This window comes from Dysidea avara, chromosome 7, assembly GCF_963678975.1.
Source record: "Dysidea avara chromosome 7, odDysAvar1.4, whole genome shotgun sequence".
Taxonomy (NCBI): Eukaryota; Metazoa; Porifera; class Demospongiae; order Dictyoceratida; family Dysideidae; genus Dysidea; species Dysidea avara.
The window spans coordinates 15,461,634-15,483,007 of NC_089278.1; the positions used below are offsets into that span (position 1 = coordinate 15,461,634).

At 40.0% G+C, this 21,374-nt stretch overlaps 2 protein-coding genes and 1 long non-coding RNA gene across 3 annotated transcripts; 1 reads left to right on the forward strand and 2 right to left on the reverse strand.

Moving 5' to 3' along the window:
* Positions 1 to 256: 256 nt before the first annotated feature.
* LOC136261746 (GRIP and coiled-coil domain-containing protein 2-like) lies at positions 257 to 12,588 on the reverse strand. Its single transcript, XM_066055795.1, has 9 exons — positions 12,450 to 12,588; positions 11,958 to 12,303; positions 8,529 to 8,562; positions 7,959 to 8,094; positions 7,678 to 7,757; positions 7,510 to 7,620; positions 7,002 to 7,333; positions 6,196 to 6,244; positions 257 to 626 (listed from the first exon to the last, which is right to left on the reverse strand). Exons 2-9 carry the CDS (start codon positions 12,288 to 12,290, stop codon positions 319 to 321), a joined length of 1,383 nt encoding a protein of 460 aa, XP_065911867.1. The 5' UTR covers positions 12,291 to 12,303; positions 12,450 to 12,588; the 3' UTR covers positions 257 to 318.
* Positions 12,589 to 12,604: 16 nt separating this feature from the next.
* Positions 12,605 to 20,682, forward strand: LOC136261745 (phosphatidylinositol 3,4,5-trisphosphate 3-phosphatase and dual-specificity protein phosphatase PTEN-like). The gene is made up of 13 exons (XM_066055794.1): positions 12,605 to 13,060; positions 14,712 to 14,796; positions 14,852 to 14,896; positions 17,708 to 17,751; positions 18,770 to 18,900; positions 18,955 to 19,062; positions 19,110 to 19,251; positions 19,312 to 19,370; positions 19,430 to 19,537; positions 19,589 to 19,892; positions 19,946 to 20,103; positions 20,243 to 20,404; positions 20,458 to 20,682. The coding sequence occupies exons 1-12, from the start codon at positions 12,982 to 12,984 to the stop codon at positions 20,381 to 20,383; spliced, it is 1,404 nt and encodes a 467-aa protein (XP_065911866.1). The 5' UTR covers positions 12,605 to 12,981; the 3' UTR covers positions 20,384 to 20,404; positions 20,458 to 20,682.
* On the reverse strand, positions 20,241 to 21,000 carry LOC136261749 (uncharacterized). Its single transcript, XR_010704006.1, has 2 exons — positions 20,923 to 21,000; positions 20,241 to 20,875 (listed from the first exon to the last, which is right to left on the reverse strand). It is a non-coding gene; the product is annotated as an uncharacterized lncRNA (long non-coding RNA).
* Positions 21,001 to 21,374: the final 374 nt, after the last annotated feature.

The following is a 21,374-nucleotide window of genomic DNA, read 5'->3' on the forward strand; positions in this document are numbered from 1 at the left end:
AAGGCATCCCATTCTGAACATGCATTTTTGCACTGAGTTATGTATGGTTGCATTTAAAAACACATGCAATTGTCTTTTTGACTCCCCAAACCTCTTGCAAGTCTATAGTGGGAGGTAGCTATAATGATCCAGTATCTGTGTCAGCTTATCTGCCATGAGATATCCTACTGTGTATTGACATGCTATCAAATATTGGCCAAGTCTACCAGTGCACCTCTAGTTATGGGTTATGATAGGGGAGCAGGTTGAGCAGCTGTTTACACAAGTGGTTAACACATTGATTAAGACAAAATATGTTCATAAAAGCAAAACGAAACGTTATAAAGTCAAATCAGGGAAGCCCAAGTCCTGATCATTTTCAGCAGCATTGTCACCATGGTCATCACCATTCGGCATCAACACCCTCTGATATTGTGCAAGCCGTTGGTCATCATCATCATCATCATCATCAGCTAAGTGAAAATCATGATTGAGGTCATGATCAACTGCACGATCTAAGTCATCATTAGGGTTATGATTAGGGTCAGGATTGAGGTTGTGATGATAAAATCCATGATCAAGGTCATCATGACCATGATTGTCATCATCAAGATCATCAACTTCCCCTACATTATCATCATCACTCCCTAATGGGAACAGTGGGTCAATGTTTGTCTGTATGTGTGTAGTGTGTCCCCACAATTGTCTGTTTGTCTATGGGTAGTGCAGACAGAGGAGGTAGGACATGCTTACAGTAATCACATAATTAGTATTTAGTAGAGCAGCTAACTGAGCTAAGCAACAAATTTTTGATGAAATCATTCATTTGTGACAAAATTTCTGAGTAAGGTATACTAAATCATTTGAGATATGGTACCACATCAAAATCATAGCCTTAGGGCATGTTTAGAAACTTGCTTAGAAGCATGTTTAGAACAAAACATGTTTAGAAACCTTTATGGCTTCCCCAAACACATTTTCTGTTTTATTTGTCAGGTTTGTCGAGAACTAGACACTATAGCATAATTGTATTTAGGATATTATTTAGGCTACTTTGTATGTATTTAGGTTTTGTCATGCACATGCGTGTAGGTTGATGTAATAATCCAATATGGCGAGCATGTGGTGCCACGAGGCGAGTTATTAGTCCATTGCTCTGACATCGTGGACCCTACGAACCCCGCTGATACCGTACATTTTATGGTGCTGTGACCAGGGTTACGCCGCGACAACGCTGGATTTGGTGCTCTCCGCACGCGACCTGTCTACCAATTCGAGATCATCTATTCGAAACACAAACGTCGTGGTACCGTGGCATTCGAATAATTTTCGAAACGGTACCCGATAAGGCAAGGACTTCTATCGCATAGAACTGTTGTTGTTTCTCTCCTTTTCACACAGTACGCGTTTATTGAGAGCTACCTTCGACCACACCCAGATGGAACAGACAACTCGTCTACAACTGTCTAGAAAGGCCTACAAGAGCCATGTAACACGCCAGTTCAAGAAAGTGGAAGAACTAATGGCTAGTGAGACAATCGACGCACTAGTACTCTCATCATTGAAAACCTCCCAAGAACTACTTATGAAGAAGAAAGAAACCATCCACCAGCTTGACACTCAGATAATTGAATTGATACAAGATGCTGATACCCTTGAGGAAGTAATTCTGGATATTGAGGACACACAGGACAGGATCCTGGAGAAGGTGAACCTTATAGACACATTTATAAAAATGCACTCGACACTTCACCCTCAAAGCTCATTAACAGCTTCTTCATCTGTATCACCAGTTGTCCCACAACCCCTTTCATCAATTCAATCTAGTGGAGTAGTCTCCTCATCCCCACCAGTTGACCCACAATCTTCTACCTCAATTAGTAGTGAATCCACAACTGCTGTTGAACCTCTACCACATGCCGCTACAACTATTTCCAGTGTAACAGAATCTACAACAGTCACTACTCATACTACCACACTGATAGCGAGTTCCCAACTGTACAACACAAGTCGTCTCCCCAAACTAGAGCTGCCAACATTTTCAGGAGACCCTCTTAGTTGGCAATCATTCTGGGACTCCTTTGATGCTGCAGTTAACACCAACCCCACCCTGAGCCCAATCCACAAATTCAATTACCGTATAGCTGGTAATTTTCGAAAGGTTTTTATTTTCAGATATTTCGAAGAGGCCCTTCTCTTTGAAAATAAATTCCCACGTCCGCGGTTGTTTTTCGAAAATAAATTCCCACAAGTGAAAGCAACCGTCCAACTTTCGGCGATTCGTTCGTGTATTCCTCGAGTTTTAGCTCAGTATTGATGATAATGGGTAAACTGTATCATTACTGTACCAATAACCTGAAAACAGGTGATCCAGAATGGGAATTGGTACCAGAATCTATGGTAGGATAGCTAGCTATGATCAAGCGTGATCATGCCAGTGAATTCACTCCACCCGAGACTCCCTCAGTCTTCTTTCCAGTGCACAGGAATGGGGAGTATTCCGTCAGTAAGTCAGTTTTCGGCAAACATTCACACATCTTCATAATTTGTGACACGAATTTCCGTTTATTTGAAATCCATCTGGACTTCGAAATATGCACTCTTCGAAATTAAAATCTTTCGAAATTCAGATTTTGCTTCTTGTGCGAAAATTTCTGTTTCGAAAATAACCCGCTATACGGTATCTCAAAGCTCAGCTACAAGGGGACGCTGCATGAACTATAGCCGGCCTTAGCTGAATTACACACAGTCAATTACTCTTTTGAAACAACGCTTTGGCCAGCCAGAGAAACTTATCAACGCTCATACCCATGCCCTCATTGAACTCCCAGGACCAACAAATGATTTATCTAGTTTACAGCTGTTTCATGACATTACAGAAAATCATATTAGAGGCTTTGCGTAACTTGGAGTATCCAAGGAATCATACAGCACAATCCTTGTACCAATAATTCTTGGAAGCTCCCTGTGCCCGTACGCAGAAATTTAGCCAGAGATCACGACCGATTGAGCTGGACACTAGATGATTTACAAGCTGCTGTGGCAAAAGAAATAAGGGTATTAGAGAGTGGGTTATATACCAATGACTCCACATCTAGTTTACCGACAGCTAGATCACATGCCACCGCATCCTTTCATGCTGCCATCAAAGATGGACGTCATACAACTGCTGTTAAGAAGAAACCACAGTGTATTTATTGTAAGAGTGAACACTCCCCCATTACTTGTTCAGAAATCACCGACCACCAGAAACGACTAGAGATAGTCCGTAAGGCCAATCTATGCTTTAACTGTCTGGGGAATCACAAAGTCGCACAGTGCAACTCGAAGTTTCGGTGCAAACACTGCAGACACAAGCACCATACCAGTCTGTGTAAGCCCAATGATAGTGACACACCCAAATCTAGTACACAAGGTACTGATACACAAGTACAACAAGTGACACAAGAAGCTACACGGCAAGTAGGTGCCCACACAGCTCCAGTTCTACATGGTGTACACAGTAACAAGGAGATTCTGCTGACTGTTACCTTACTGAAGACAGCTATCACCCCTGTTGTTGGCGAAGGAATACAAATACAAGGGAATATCCTTTTTGACGAAGGCTCACAACGGTCATTCATTACTGGGGTGACAGCAGATAGGGGAACTTTGCCAGCTCGCTAATGGGCGCATTATGAATCGGCCGATCTATTGACAAGGGGAATTTCTGCAAAGCAATTAAAATCCTCCAAACTCTGGCTTCATGGCCCTTCCTGGTTAACTTATATAGAACAGTGGCCCACATGGTCACCATCTGATGTAGTTCACTTACAGAACATTGCTATAGAAGATGCTCAAGAAACCAACAACAGACCTCCTACCAACCCTGCTGAGACCTGTGGTATCCATGCTGTCTTCGATGTCTCCCGTTACAGCAGACTCACTAAATTACTCACTGTCACTGTTTATGTACATCGTTTTGGCCACAACATGAAGCATCCCAGTGATAAGGTAATTGGTCCGATCACTGCTAAGGAACTGTCAGACACCACAATGCTCTGAATTAAAACCTCCCAACAACTGGAATACTTTGAAGAGATCACAAACCTAACATCAAAGTCACCCAAGCGTACTCTTCTCGTACGTCAGCTCAGACTGTTCCTGGATAGCAGAGGATTTCTACGCTGTGGGGGGAGGATTCATAATGCGGCCATTAGCGAGCTGGCAAAGTTCCCCTATCTGCTGTCACCCAAGCACCACATCACTAGACTTATTGTGTATGCCACTCATGAGAGAATTCATCATTCAGGAGTTAGCAGTACAGTAACGGCAATCCGTCAATTGTACTGGATTCCAGCCATTAGAGTATATGTGAGGAAACTATTGAGGAGATGCGTGACATGTGTAAGATTGACAGGGAAACCCTACAGGCTGCCTGATCCACCACCACTTCTGAAGACTCGAACTGAAGACCCAATCCCGTTCTCTGTTTGTGGTGTAGACTTCACTGGAGCCATGTACGTTCGTGAAGGAGAGGGTGAGAGGAAAGTGTATATTTGCCTCTTTACTTGTGCCACCACAAGAGCGGTACATCTTGAAGTGGTGCTGGATATGACAGTGGAGAGTTTCATGCTGGCCTTTTGAAAGTTTGTGGGTAGAAGGTCATTACCTAGAACAATGATGTCTGACAACGCCTCAACATACTTGGCAGCAGCTGACGAATTGCAACAGCTTCTCACTTCCACCTCTCTCAAGCAAGCTCTAGAAGGCCACGGTGTTACATGACAGTTTATTCCTTAAAGAGCACCCTGGCACGGTGGATTTTGGGAACGATTAGTTGGGTTAACCAAACAGGCACTTAAGAAGACCTTAGGCAGAAGTTTTGTCACCTTGCAGATTCTTGAGACCATTGTTGTGGAAGTTGAGGCCACCCTTAATAATTGTCCCTTAACCTATGTAACCTCTGATGTTGCCGATGTTGAACCTCTAACCCCAGCACATTTGTTGTATGGCAAACGTACGGTGTCTTTGCCCCACTCCTATGATGATGATCCAGAGGACCCAGACTATGTTGTATCAGAGTCACGAATAAGGAAACGACTTACCAACCATGCTAGATTGCTACAACATTTCCAGACAAGGTGGAAGAAGGAATACCTTACTAGTTTGAGAGAGTTCCACAAGACATCGGGTCTGAACATACAGAATGTGAAGGTTGGAGATGTAGTTTTGATTCATGACGATGGGCCTAGACTACACTGGAGACTTGGTGTTATAGACAGCCTGATACAAGGAAATGATGGTTTGGTTAGAGCAGTGAATGTACGGACTAGCAACCGCGTAACATCCAGACCAATCAGCAGACTGTATCCTCTGGAGGTCTCACTCCCACCCGATGATCAGTCAGAACACAGCAGTCCAACAGAACCAATAACCCGAAATATTGAAGATATGGCAAGAAATTATCCACAGCGAGCAGCAGCAAAGAAGGCAAGAACCCCTCTGTTGGAATGGACAGCTAGATTAAGGCGCCCCCCGGAGGATGTCAAGAACTAGACACTATAGCATAATTGTATTTAGGATATTATTTAGGCTACTTTGTGTGTATTTAGGTTTTGTCATGCGCATGCGTGTAAGTTGATGTAATAATCCAATATGGCGAGCATGTGGTGCCACGAGGCGAGTTATTAGTCCATTGCTCTGACGTCGCGGACCCTACGAACCCCCACTGATACCCTACAAGGTTATTTGATTGAGCATGTAATTTTAATGGCACCATATCTAACATGAAATAGTGTGAATCAAGCAAAAATCGGTGCTTCTATAAAAAAGTGAACAATTTTTTCACTTAGCTGCTCTACTAATTCGGAATTCCACCATGAATCTCAATAGTTATAACACAAAACCAACAAACGTCAAAAGCTCAGTGCTTCACACAAGTGTCAACTTTCAAGTACATGTACAAGAGCCCATTAGGCTGCGAAACAGTGATTTCACCAAGAAAAACCCAGGGGCCCTTACAAAACAAAGTACCTAGCCTTGAAGTTTATGTCTAAATATCCACTAAGCCTCATTGTTGGCTAGTTTTGTACTGACTCACATGAAAATAATAATCAACTGTATCAAGCAGTACACAATGTATGTCCTACCTCCTCTATACAGAGATTGTTGATAGTGCAACTAACACTATTCTGTGAAACTTTGCAGCAACTATATCGTTATGGTAACACATACCTCCAACTGTCGTGTTATCTGTGTCCCCAGGCAGTTGTGGATGCACCAACTACAAAATAGTTGTCATAGTAACAGCATACACAACAACTTTTACAACACAATAAATTACATACACGCTCACTAGACCGGTATACTTGCAGTCTGGGTGACTGTTATATTAGGGTAAGTGATTGCTCTATTGATCCATGTGTTCACGTAATAATAAACTTCTATACTGAAATTTTCTTGACACTTATCCCTGATTTCTTTTACCACCTGTTCAAATTCTGTGTGTATACAGAGGAGTGAAACTGACTATCAGTGTTCACACATTTAAAGTGGCTCTCTGTTACCTATAAGGACAAAGGAATAGACTGGCTTAGTTTTGGCCTCGCGAGTTGAGTAGTAAGGGAAATACAGTACAGAAGCCAGATGAGCAAATAAAATAAATTTGTACAGAATCTATACAGACACTTAAATAAACAGATACTTGGCTCATTATGTTTATTATGAATCCACCAAGGTATAGTTTTTGCCTAATATCTGCTTTATTAATCGAGAAGGAAGGTGTGTTTACTGAAGGAAAATTCTTTTGTCACTGCAACATAGCAAAGCGGTACGAATTAAGAGATCGTATCCCATAGTGTTTTAAAAGGGGCAATAAAGATTTCAAACCTTTCTTACAATGAAGATGCCTGCTAGTTTGTCATTAGAAACACCAAACGTTTATTCATACTGTACACCCTTCAAACAAGTCAGGGGCTTTCCCATGTCTGATCATAACAATTACAAACTACCTGCACAGGTAGTTACCATACAACACTTACATGTTCACCATCACTACTGTTGTTGTCATCATCACTGTTGCTATGGGATATCCCCACATGCATCATGTGATCATCATTATTATTCTGGATCACATGAGTTTCTGTGGGTCGGCTGGTGACATGACTTTCTGTCTGGGGTTGTTGTTGTTGCAACTTGTTATTAAAGAATTGAGTAAAGTCCACTTTTTGGGGTTCATTTGGTTGTGCTGATTGGTCGGATTGATGGTCATTGATGACATTGTCATGGTGATGCTGACTTGACATCATTTGCTGTAATAATTTCTCCTTGAGTTGTTGTGTCAGTTTATCATGTGTTGAATCATGAGGTAATCCTGCCAGAGAATTGTATCAGCAGTAACTTTAGGGTGTGTCTATTATTTACTAAGTACATGACCCTTATAAGGTGTGTGTAGCTGTTGAGTATGTGTTGTGGGGTAGTCCTGAATTAGTACTAGAATGTGTCTCTAATTAGGGTGTATCTAACTCTTGATAGAAATTAAGTACTAACCTTCTTCATGGTGCTGTGGAAAGGCAGACCGCTTGTCTTCTCCCTGCTGTTGTTTAACAAGATAGTCATTTCGCTGATTTTTCATATCATCTTGCTGTTGTCTCAATTGTTCTATATGGCAGTAGTTACTTCTACTACAACTAATAATAATAGTTACCATCGGCCTACCTGAAATAGTCTTCACACTTCGCTCACACTGGTCCACTTTCACTGTAAGTTCATTCTTTTCTGTACTACATTTGGCTTGCCTAAAAACAGGACAGAACATAAAATCATTATTATAGCTGTGCATTGTTGTTATGTCTTCCCTGATAAGCAGGAAACAGGCTGGTAATGTTAATTCATGCATAGTTTGCACGTGAACATTAGTGAAGCAAAGACACTATATTTAGGATATTAATGGTGGGTAGTATACTGAGTTAGGAAATCTAGTCTACCAGATAACTTACTCAGATCTGGTGACCTCTCCTACTGCAGATAGCTTATCAGAACTACACTTTTGAGCATTAGTGCTAATTTGTTCCTTTAAGGTCTTGATGTCAATATCTTTATGTTCTGCTGCTTCTTTGACTAGCCGCAGCTCATCTGTGGGATACCATACAAAACCAAGAGTATATAACAGGTAACCAAGAGTATCGAAAGGTGCATTACCCACACACTCATTTGTGTCACTGCTTTCAAGAGCGAGCTATCTTGGGTCCTTACTACACTTTCCTGGTATAACAACTGTTGAACACTTGGTTGAATAACATGAAAAACTGGTGAAAAAGACCTGGTGACAATTATTGAAATAACCATGTCATTCTAAGCAATCATTAATCACAGGGTAATACACTGTTCGATATTCTTGGTTACTAATATTTAGTCTTGATACAACAAATAATACACTACCAATGACAGAGTGGTACACAACAACAGTAGACCCTCTTGAGAAACGTTGGGTCCAACACAAATTTAATTGTACTGTTAGCTTCTATGCACTACAAATTATATGCTCCTAGCAACTCATCACAACTCACCTTGCATTTTAGTTACTTCTCCTTCTAGTGTATTCTGTAACAAAAGCAAGGTTACCACAGGATGTCTGTACATGCAAGGTGCTATTTGTTATAACAAAGGATATTATATTAGGCTATATACGAAGGAGTCAAGGAAATTGAAACCAAGCAATAATGGAATTTACCAAACAACAGGAAAATCCAACAGAAGAAAAGGTGAAGTAGAGTTAATAAATCTAAGTGCCTACAGTATACTGTACTGTATGTACATTTGTGTGCATGGTCTACCATTGAGTGTTTGTCAATGAGGAATTGTCAAAGTTTATTACCATCAAAATTTCATTACTAGATAAATGCAGGGGGGGGGAGGTCATGATGCGTGAACATGTAATGAATATTGCATAAGTAATCACGTGAGCTGAATAGTCTCTGTACAAAAAGTAGAGGAAGGGGTGCAATGGGGCACAATACATATTTCAATTCTACTCAGTTTGTTGTTTACAATGGTGCGAATCACGATCATAAAAACGCTGCCGTTATGGAGTAATTAGACTTACAGTGATGACCATGTGTGGTGGTCACGTTAACAGTAGCAGTAATCATTGTTGTGTGGTTTATTACTTTCAACAGATAGTATGACTATGTTTAATAAAAATATTTTTGTAGTGCACATGGTCTTGTCCTACCCCCCTGAGATAAATGCTCATTGTAAAGCCAACACCAGTCTTTGATAAATAAACATACCATGAGCTTTTAAGGGCGTGGCACCCATTTTGCTTACGAGTATTCAGATGATGTTACATTTCAGCAGTACTGTATGTACGTGTGTGTTGTACCGGAGTGGGTGAATATGTATTGCTTTTCAAATCATTATAAAAACAAGTTAGTTTAAGCTTATATACTAGGACAAAAAAGAGCATATAGGTGGTCATAAGTTGCTTTACAATGAGCACAAAATTAGTACTGAATTCCTTTGAGGTGAAAGGGGGCATGTCCTGTACTTACACAAACAAACTATAAAGGACAGCCTTGAAGTAAGAAATTTTCAACCAGAGTAGGGACCATAGCACATCGATAAAAAGTACTGAAACAAGCTGGAGTAGTACATGATATTAAATCACAGTAAAACAATAAGAAGTGTTATATCTCTACTGTGCAATGGCAGGTACAGGATGGGGCATTTGGGGCAAATGCTCACCCCCCCTCACCTTGTGGAGGAGCCAGCCATACTTCTGATTAAAATACTAAACTTTATGTCAGGCCAAGATCAGTTTAGCTATAAAACTCGTGAAAATATGCACATTTTATTAGTATTTATTACAAATTCACCTGAAACCAAAGTCAAACTAGCTGTGAAATTGCTACCCAGCACCTACGTGCATACTTAGTGCCTCTAAAAATAATTATCGCGTTGCTATTGTTTAAGACATTTGGAGCCTTTTAAAGCTACACAACCATTTGCAAAGGCCAAATTGGCAAAATCAATAGTGAGACACTACTAAGAGGTGATTATTTGCTATGCAGCAACTATAGCTAACAAGAGAATCCAACCACCTACAATTTAGCCTGTTTGTGCTCCTCCCCTTGCCAGCTCCTGGATCCGCCCCTGCTGTGCATCCATTTTTTTGGTACTTGTTTGTTGACATTTTTTTGTAAAATAAAATTTTTATGACTGGTGAACCCGCATCAAATGGTACCGTGCCCCAGCTACCAATTATCATCAGAAAAGCTAAGTTTCCATTACGCTTCGATAACTATATGTTCAACCCGTTACACAGCATTACAAATCAAGAATTGATCAAAAAGCGCTTCTTCAATCAAAGTAGCCACTATGAAAAATACGGAAAATTTCCATTAGGAAGGAAAGCCATCACATGCTACCGCCAAATCAACACTTTTCACTGTCAGCAAATATGAATAGGACACAAAGGACACAGATAAGTTAATGAAGAATGCATTGTACGTACTGTGGTATGCTAAAAGGCACCTCTCGGGCTAAAGCGACATCAAGCATTGAAAAAATCAAGCCAGTAGCTTTAGCTGTTATCGAGTTACACTTGTTTGAAGGTATCAGTCAGTTACTCAGTCACCAGAAAATTCCACTTAATAATTTTTTTTTTTTAAAATAGCAACTTGTTGAAAGTGTTTTGGGTCGATTTGCTTGTTTGGGTGAGTTTTACCTAACCAAAAGTGAGGCTGGTTTTTGGGAGATTTTTCATGGGCCACGCCCACACCTTTGTGGTCCCTACTATACAGTAATATCGTACTTGTATGACGAGACAACATGATAGACAGTGTTTTACAAAACAGGTAAGATATAATTAAGGTTTAAAGGGGATAGCAGTGCATAGCAACATAATTACCAAATTACAAGAAAGGGATAGCATTAACTACATGAGCGCCTGGTTTTTAGAAGTACATAGCCCAGCACCAACTTGTTATTCCTGTTATACAACAGTAGTTTTGTTAAGATGCAACACTGGATAAGAAATAAATTATGCTATACTAGGCCACGCTGTGTAATGCAAACCATTTGTCAGCAGAATTTGGCTACTTATTGTAAAAATGTATCTTAAGTACACTATTAGTCTGAACATGAAGTCCAATTATAATCTTATTTATTGTACGCATGTGTGTATCTAGTTAGTTACCACTTAGTGACCAATAGTACTAAAGTTCGCTCTTGTTTCATTGGGAAGGTTAAACAGCAAAGACTGCAACACTTGTAGTACAGTATTTCATTACTTTTGTGGAACATTTCCATTATAAAGATGTTGTGTTGGCAAGTCTTGAGTCAGTAGGTAGGGCTATACCATATGACTAATAAAATAATAAAGTGTAAACCACAAAAACACTCCAAACATAGTTGGCAACTTCATTACCAACTTGGCAGACTGTTAATCTTGTAAAGTAGCTAGTTACATATGGAGCAGTTTGATATTAGCAGGATTCTATTTTGGAGGATACAGCAGCAATTCACCGTGATACATTGCATATGATCAACATTATCTTCATTGGTTTTAACACCAGGGATTTTTCTAGGGGGGGGGGGGCAAAGGGGGCATTTTGCCTCCCCTGAAAATGATTTCCCCCCCCCCCAAACTCTGTCTCAACCAGCCCAATGATGAAACAATGATAAATTGATTTGAAATCATAAAATTTAGTCGATGGCTAGCTAGCTACAATAAAACAAATTTAGCCTAATTTAAGTTCTGCCCCCCTCAATTTCTGAAAAACTCGGATTGCCCCCCTCCCTGAATTTATTTTCTAGAAAAATCCCTGACACCGAAAAAAGTAACAGAGCTTGCACATAAACTAGTCTGGCCTTACTACGAGATACAGCATGTTCCCATACAGGATTTATATGAATTTATATGAATCATAGTTTGTACTTGGTATTTTACACTTCACATTAGCTAAATATTTCTGATGCATGCATGGTCAGCTCACCTTGTCATTTGTGACACTCTCATATTTTCTCTTCCAGTCCTCTATTTGGTTAATATACGAATCTTCCTTTATTCGTAGTTCATCAATTATCCTGTTTGATTCCTCACGGTCGTCACCACACGCCTTCTTTAATGTGGAGAATTGTTTAGTGGACTCTTCTAAGGAGTGTGTTTGCTGTTCCAGTGATTCTGATAACGATTCTGCGTCCTTGGCCGTCTGGTGCTCGTTGTAATACAGTATTACTAAACAACCAATAGTGACTAGTAGAATAGCCAGGAAGATACGGGGAGTACGATTAGACCCATTCGTTCTGTTCATCTTCGATGTTATCATAGTACGTCAACAACTAGGGATAATTCACACATGACATAAACACACGCTGCACCCGTACACGGTCTAAAATGCCTTAGACTACGGTTGGTCTCGTATGTAGTGAAATAGAGCAATGCAGCATTTGTCAGGTTCTAGTCTGTTCTAAACACAAGCACACACCTTAGCTCTACGTAACCAGGTGGATGGCGTATAACCTCCCTTGCTGCGGGCCAGTCTACCCGCTAATTCAAACCAATATATTAGCATACGCCAATAATGTATTTTTAGTAACACGAGGCGTGTCTTCTTCCAAATAAGGTCACCGAAGTGCAATCGATTGTCGTTACCCTTTCGCCTTGCCATATTAGGCAGTAAGTGAGTTAAACTATCGCCACACCTCGTAGAGTTTTGTGCAGCGTGTTCGCTGGGGTTATTTGCTGAGGACAACAAATTGAGTGGTCAGGCGAATATGCACTGCAATAAGTGAACTAGAGTCACCTGCGCGCGTTTGTCAAGTCATCCTATATTTGTAGTGATTGATAGTATCATTTTCACCGTTGTTACAGTTCGTGGGAGTTGCGTACATTAAGGACCTGTGCAGGCTCCATTTTACCTGATAAATTGGTGTTGGTCGTGTCAGAGAAGTGATTGCATTCACTTGAGAAATAGAGAAGTGTGTATTATTTCGTAGAGGAACTGATCTAGTAGCGTAATGGCCACGAAGTTAAAGCATCTAGTGTCAAAGAAGAAAAGAAGGTTCCTCGACAGTGGATTTGATCTCGATTTGACTTGTATCCTTCGTGAAGGGTGTGAAATATTGCTAGTATTCTAATGATTTCGTACAGCCGTGACTGCCGTTACATGGTGACGGAGCTACTCATTTTAGTATTGCAGATATGAAGTGGTTGTTTGGTAACCAGGTGAAGGTGTTATGTGCCCCATCTCATTGAGTCAGTTATTTGGAAGTGATGATCAGGCCTAGTAACATCATCAAGTACAATAGATGTTATACTGCATACTAGGCACACACCACATGTATGAACACACACTATATATTCTACACTCACCACAGACACTGACACCTACTATGTGCACACCTTCATTGTTTCTTTAGAGGTCTCTATCCACACCCCAATGGGAGGTATTCCCCACCCAACCAAGTAACACATTTACAAGCTAGTAGATCCCAAAGGAGGGTCACTGACAAGAGTAGGCTTCCCACCTAGTTTTAAATTACAGTCCCCTGTTGTTGGAACACAAGGGAATTCTGCACCATGCATGTACACTCTACATAGCCCAGACCATTTTTTCCCCTTAGTTGGGAGTAGAAAAGCCTTTCCCACTTCCACCACATAAAATGGTCTGGGTATAAGAAACACACACATGTCCTGTGCCTTTCCTATTGTAGACTACTCATGTGGTTCACTGCTTCTCCAAAAGAAGCAATATTGTCAATCCTGGTTATGGTTGCTTGGTTTCTAATGTACAGAGCTGTCATTGTGTCATACTGGAGAGGGATTAGGCTCTATTTTTAGCCAAGACACTTATGATTTCAAATCTCCCAGTCTACTGAAGTGTGGTATGTTAGCCACATGCTGCATAGTATGTAGACTGCATACACTATCCACTTGTTTACATTCTCACTACACTACAACGTGCTAGCTATTAAAAGCAAAGCCTTTGGCTGCCATATACCTGGCCATTCCTACCCATGAACACTGGTACACCTGTGTACTATTCAGGTCGGTAATTCTGGGGCAGGACTGGTAACCCATAGGAAGGTTGTACTATCTTTCACAGGTGAAGGTGTGGGCACCCAAAGTCCTACCTGAACCTCACCTGTTATGTATGGCATGGACTTTGTTTCCCCAGTTAGCTATTACTGACAGCTGAGTAAGTGTGACTGTACAGTGGAACCACAGACACTTAGGGACTAAATTTACTGTTGTAAACTAAAACAAGAGTACTATATTTCCATACAGCACTGTTGATCATGTGCGTACCATTTTAAATCACCAGAAGTAGCCAAAACAACGCTATTGCTGTTTTATGACCAAACTTTTACTATATTTATATAGACATTTCCCGATTGTCTGTTGGCTGAAAACTGATGCAGTTTGAGCCTACAAAATGAATACTCCGAACAAAGACAACCAAAAAGCACTTTAAACCAGTTAAAGCAACGCCATGCTTGTGCAATATGAAGAGAGAAAAAAATAGCACTGGTGGGGTCTCATGCTGTATTAGTCTCTCACCCATGCCCTCATTCTATTTTTTCCATATTACACTTACGGCAGTGCTTTAACTAGTATTTATCATATGCTTGACTGGGTGGTTTGGCTATAGCTGTAATCCAATACCAAGTTGTCTGTGGCTCACGTGATATTCTGAGCCCCTCCCACTATCCCATGTTGTCATGGTTTCTTTGACTACTGTACTAAGATATCAAACCAAACATTGTTGCTATGGGATTTCCTAGTGAGAGACTGGAGGGCATCTTTAGGAATCATATGGATGAAGTAGTTAGGTGAGTAGTAGCTGACTCTTGTAGTAAGTGATTACTATTCTATTTTTTACTCTAGGTTCTTTGATGCGAAGCACTCAGACCATTATAAAGTGTATAACCTGTAAGTGCAATTGTGCCATGTGTGTGATGTGGTGTGTGTGTGTGTGTGTGTGTGTGTGTGTGTGTGTGTGTGTGTGTGTGTGTGTGTGTGTGTGTGTGTGTGTGTGTGTGTGTGTGTGTGTGTGTGTTCTAGATTCACCTGAAGTAGTTGTCCATTAGTTTGCTAGTGATAAATACATTGAGCTGATACCTAAAAAATCATTGCTTGATTGGTTGAATAAAATGTGTAGATTATAAATATAACATATGATAGCTGTAAGTAGTGACCTAATAAAAGTAAATATGTAAGCTGTGCATAGATCACCTTGTTGTTTTGTATTTTAGTGTTTGTTTTGGTGTTGCACTGATATGAGATTTAGCCCAGTGGTGTAGCCAAGGGTGGGCCTGGCCACCCAAATTTTCTTAGGACAGCGGAGCCTGCTCACTATTGCTATTGCAAACAAGAGACGAGTAGTGCATACCTTGGCAGCATGATATTTTTGTTGTAAATCAGTAGCTGATATTGAGATAAGTTCAATAGTTACATCACATGATCCCAGTAGTTCAGTACTTTCTATTAACGCACAGTATCACATGATCCAAAATGTAGGTGGGAAAGAGAGAGGAACATGAGGAAGAGGGGTCTATATTTCACATTCGGAATATTGAGTTGTGAGTAACAGGTCTTTTGTTGGTGGAGTTAAAGTGATAGACGAAAATCGAAAATTAAAATTCTCTGATGTTAGAAGTCAGTTGGAGTTTTGAAAAAAAAGTTGCAATTGGTGGCTGAATTAAACTATACGTTTATCTCAAAAGAGTCAGGCTGGAGTGGAGTATAAAGAGTTGTGTGTTCAAAGAACAAGACAAGGAAGTGTAATAAGTTTTCATATCTTAACATCTATATCATTCATGCAGTAGCATTAGATTGCAGAGGTGCTTTTCAAACAGTTCTTAATTCATAATGCTGTGTAAATAGCTGACAACGAAGCGTAATGGATACTCCACTTATCAGACGATAATTGATAGCTGGGGCATAATGATTTTTTTTACAAAAGAAAGTTATCAAACAAGTACACAAAAATTTTTGGAATTTTCAACTAGAGTAGGGACCATAGCACATCGATAAAAAGTACTGAAACTAGCTGGAGTAGTGTGTGATATTAAATCACAGTAAAACAATAAAAAGTGTTATATCCCTACTGTGCTCAAGATACCATAATGGAAATGCACAGTAGGGATATAACACTTCTTATTGTTTTACTGTGATTTAATATCGTGCACTACTCCAGTACTTTTTATCAATGTGCTATGGTCCCTACTCTAGTTCAATTTTTTTTTGTGTATGTAAAGCCCACTTAGGATGGACTCGCATTGTATGCTAGTTAGTTGCATGGGGTAAAATGTGTGGATGAATGTGCCAACCCATCCCTGGAGGCCTGGCTACCCCACTGATTTAGCTGATATCCCCGTAACTGATAATTGGATAATATTTTTAAGCCAATAAACGTAACCAATCCGATATAGTCTGTCTTTCAGCAAATTTTTCCAGTAATTTGATCAATTTAGCTTGTTTGTAATCCCAGCAATGCTACAATAACAACATTATAATGTTGGAGAATGCAACTCAGTGTATTGTTTGGCACATAAGCATGTATTTCTAAATAAATGCATTTATCTGCTGCTTTTTCCATCATGGTGCCAATCCGATACCAATATATAAAAAAAGCTGCAATCTGTTATTGTTGCAATACTCGTTTGTGAGAGTTCTTTCCATTGAATTGAATGTCGTTGGTAACACATGCAGCACAGCAATGCTGTAACAAATTGCAGAGTAGTCTTTTTGTTTTTAAAATGGCATGGTGCTATGTTTTTAGGATTCCTAGCTTTGTCTATCTAATTTCATTACCAAAATCAGCTGGTTTGCTGCTTTTCCCAAGCACAGTGGAGATCCATACGAGCGGTCTGGGGCCCCAATGGAGCTCTGGCCAGCCTGAGGTTGGCTGTGTGTGGCTATACAGCACTGTGGTATTACCTGTGCTGTAAATGTGTTGAATAAAGACCTGTGCTGTAAATGTGCTTTCATTTTAGCCAGTTTTGAGACTTGAATTGTCCATAACTTGGCCTAATTCATCCCTATGCCTTCCTTTTCAATTTTTAAAACAACCTCTTGCCCTCCTTCCGGGCCCCACCTCCCTCCCCTTTTGGAGCACAGTCAACCTTGTTCTAAAATGGCCCTTTTGGAGCACAGTCAACCTTGTTTAAAAACTATCTAAAATGGCAAGAAACTTTGCTGTGGGCTACTTTCACAGTGGAAGCTTTGAAAGGAAAGGAATTTGTGTAAAACGTGTGAAATTTTGGTACACATAGCTTCAACCATGAGCGATAAAACCAGTTTTCCCAGACTGGATCACAATTATTATTGGCTTGACTCCCAAGCGTGTAAGTCCCAAGTGTGTACGGTGACCTGTAGTACTGCATGTCAATAAATTACTGCACACATGATTACAAGAGTGATGTACACACTTCTGGTTGCTAAATTCGGAAGTACACCGTCTATTGGCAAACTTTGTTGTAAGCCTGTTCGTACTTTCCATATAAAAATGTGTTTGCTCTTTTCCTCTTTGTCCTGTAAAGTGACCAGGATACTGACAAGAGCATTAGGAGGGAAGAGCCTACAGTCCAAAAAGTGTGTATACTGTACTCCTCACAAACTGTGGTCGTCTTAATTGTTTTATAAGTGCATGGCTAATGTAAATCATTGAAAACATATTTTGTTCTGGAACTGTGGTTTAGGGTTCATTGTGACATCATGTGATGCATACTCGTTATGTAGGTGTTCAGAGAGATCATACGACCCAAGCAAGTTCCATCAGAGAGGTGAGTTACTACTGTACCCTACCTGTACATTAGTGTATTGTATGCTGGTCACCCAGCTTGACTTGAGTGCTCATGTACATGACCACCGTAACAATAAAGACTCAGTGTAGATTGATATCATTACTTCTTCCAAGTAACTTGCCTGTAGCTCAGCCTGTAAAGTTCGCAGAATGTTTTTTTTTTTTTTTGAATACCTTAATGATGAGGACATTCATCCTTGGTCGTAAGTCTTGGTTGTGGGGTCAACTGGCAGTCAGTTTCTTACCTTCCTGTGATACTTCAACCACTTGCACCAAAAGTATGTGTATTCCATGTACTGTGAACCCCTCAAGGATGGGGAATTTAATTTTGTCCTTCGTAAAGAAGTATCCTTAGTTAAAGGATGTATCTACTAGTACTGTTGATTTGGGGCCTAGGCAGAAGTCTTTTATAATGAGATTGTCCACATAATTCAGAGGTGTCTGGTGAAACAGTGAAGTACATATCAAAAACCCTGCTGGGGAGATGACCCTCTGAAGGAAACAGTGTTGTGAGGTTGTAGTTCTGAGAGAGAGGTTTCCCTTAGTGGGGGTGCCAGCCACCAGTGGGCAAATGTGTTAACTACAGTGTATACCTGAAGGACACAATGTCAGTTGATTTGAATCTCAAGCTTGTCTATCTCAGTGAAGGTAGGGGAGCACGTGACATATATGGCTAGTGAATAATATTTTGTACATGAAAAATCTCACTGTCCTGTGCAGTGTGCCAGTGAATTTTATGTGGTAATCCATACAAGAGTTAGCCTTTGGTAAAGCCTTTGCAACTATATTAATGTTAAGGTCACCTGTCTAAACTGGCCATTAAAAAAGATTCCTAGAAGTATGGTGACCTTGCCATCTGCTTAGTAAAGAAGGTCAGCAGATTTTGATCAGAATAAACAGGTTTCCTTATATAATAGCTTGTGTTACTGTGACATTTTATTTATTTATTTTATATGGGGGACAATTTGTGTGACATGTACCCTCTCATTGTTACACAGTGGCAACGTACCCATTTGAAGACCACAATGCTCCACCATTTGAACTAATCAAACCGTTTTGTGAAGATATGGATGAATGGTTAAAAGCAGATGACAGAAATGTTGCCGTAGTACATTGTAAGGCCGGCAAGGTATAGTGTGTTCACCTTACCCCCAACCATGACATACTATATATCATCACATAGGGCAGAACAGGGGTCATGATATGTTCATACTTACTTCATGACAGGCTGTTTGACAGCACTGGTGATGCTTTACAATTCTACGGCGAAGCTCGTACACAAAATGCTAAGGTACGTATGTGTTACTGTTGCACTAAATCATTAAAATGTATAATTAGGGAGTTACGATCCCCAGCCAACGACGCTATGTACAATATTATGGACACCTGCTGAGATTCAACTTAACCTATTCACCTAAGACGGTGCTACTTCGTAGCATCAGATTTATTAGTATACCTACCATGCAAGGAGGAACTTGTGGTAAGCTGAATCATGTGATCTCTGTTGTCAGGTCACATGATATGTCTTCTCCTTCCACAGTTCCTTATTTTAGTGTAAAAGTACAAAAAGTTAAAATTTATACATCAAAGGTTTATGATGTAAGTTATGTCTCTGTCATGTCATATCATGTCATCTGCCATGTCCCCACTACACATAGCATATAAAGAGAACAGACTCTGCGGCAGATCTGCTACTACCTCAGGAATTACCATTGTGTGGTGATGTCAAAGTTGAGTTCTTCCATCAGGCAAGATTTGGTGGAAAGGTGTGTCTTCTAGTGTGTGTAGTTTGTTAATGTTTGGTCCCCTCCTAACAGGAGAAGATGTTTGTGTTCTGGTTTAACACATTCTTTATTGACATGCACCTGTTACAACAACAAACGTATCACCATCGTTCATCGTCACACAAACAAACAACAGACTACGCGGACCATCTTCTTTCTGACCGCCATAGTTCAACCACATCATCAGATATATCATTACAGCCATCACAACCAGCTAAGAAACCCCATGGCCATGGACACCACAGAAACAGAAGTGGCACTCCAGCAATGGATTCAGCTTCTGTTCCCAAATCTAAAACTAAGCACCAAAAAGACAGAGCTACCTCACCTAGTGCAAGTATGTACTAGTATTAGTCATGTTAATTGTATGCATAATTATGTGGTCATTAGGTTCAGGTGGAAGTACAGATTGTCATAGTAATGACACTGGTGCTAGTGCAGGCATAGACCTATCAACAGGGTATCACGAAACAGCCGTGATAATATTACCTTGTTCAGAACTGGATAGAGCCAATAAAGACAAGAAACATTATCCGGACAATTTTGAGGTGACCTAATAATATTAGTAAAGTGAAGACCAATGCATAATAGTAGCCCTCTTTATAGTGACCATGTCAAGTAGGTCCCAAATATAGTAAAGTTTATAACCTCAGACCACCTATTAGTTTCAACATCATTACAACACAGGTACACATAGTACTATCTAAAGTTGGCCAAACACCAAAGAGTATAGACTTGGATGGTGATTGGTCGTCAGAGGACAATGCTACAGACATTTCAGATACGGACGATGAGGACGAGTGGAATACTCCAGTCTCTGAGGTATAGTGTGCTGCTAATAGCTACATGGTAAGATATTGTCCCAATGTATGTGCAGTTTATCATGTCTCTTTGTGTTACAGATATTAGATCTTTTTGATATTTTCCTTTGTTAAAAAAAAAGTCAAAGGGAATTATATAAAAGAATAATATAAATATTTATATTTGTATAACATTTTCTTAATATACTGAATTCATTTTGTACAAACGTGGAACTTACTGTAGCAACAGTTGCTAGGGTTAACATCTCAATACTGGTTTGTACTTGTGTATTTCTTTAGTTTAATATTGATGTGTTTTTATCCTTATTAGTGGCCACTAGCTGTGTCTGCCACTTTAGGGGTAGTAAGGGTACGTGTTAGTGAGTAAGCAATAAAGTAGACTGCTCTAATAGATCAGTCATTTAGATGTTCCTTTTAACATCCTGTGTTAGTAATAAGTGCCTTTGTACTTTGGAAATGGCTATATAAAGTGTTGGTTCTGTGTGCAAATCCTTGTTTGCTATCATTGCCTGCATTGATTATTGTACATGGATAATATGAGCTCACCATTTTGTGGTAGAATAGTTGAGTGTTCAGGAAATGCATTAGGTGTGCAGTTTAATGTGACGTATGAGAGAATCCTTTACTAGTATTGATACAACATGCACAATCAACATATACCCAAATAGAGTAGTAATATACTCAGCATACAAGGAGCTTAGATCTGGGTTTAGAAAGTTTGAAGTCATGTCCTATGGATAAAAAGAATGAGAAGAGGTCATTGACAGGTTTGAGTGTTGTGTTGGCACAATAACTTACCAGTTCAGCAAATGGGAATTTATACTGCCTCACCCTTCGTCTTGAAAACTATATCTATTCGACAAGGTTGTTTCAACTGATTTTATTGATTTCTCCACAGTTGATACCATCATAGCTAAGCCATGCCCCACACAAGAAAAAAAGTCTCGGGGATTTTTCGAGGGGTAGCCAGCGCCCACGCAAAAACCCAACATGGTGTA

Bases quoted from the DNA above. Each gene is read 5' to 3' on its own strand.
- LOC136261745 (XM_066055794.1), top strand. From the start codon at position 12,982: ATGGCCACGAAGTTAAAGCATCTAGTGTCAAAGAAGAAAAGAAGGTTC. The intron at 18,901-18,954 runs GTATAGTGTGTT...ATCATCACATAG, and splicing joins TACATTGTAAGGCCGGCAAG to GGCAGAACAGGGGTCATGAT. The intron at 19,252-19,311 runs GTAAGCTGAATC...CTCCTTCCACAG, and splicing joins CATGCAAGGAGGAACTTGTG to TTCCTTATTTTAGTGTAAAA.
- LOC136261746 (XM_066055795.1), bottom strand. From the start codon at position 12,290: ATGATAACATCGAAGATGAACAGAACGAATGGGTCTAATCGTACTCCC. The intron at 7,758-7,958 runs GTAAGTTATCTG...TCCTGTTTTTAG, and splicing joins GGAGAGGTCACCAGATCTGA to GCAAGCCAAATGTAGTACAG. The intron at 6,245-7,001 runs GTAAGTGTTGTA...ACTATTTTGTAG, and splicing joins ACAGTAGTGATGGTGAACAT to TTGGTGCATCCACAACTGCC.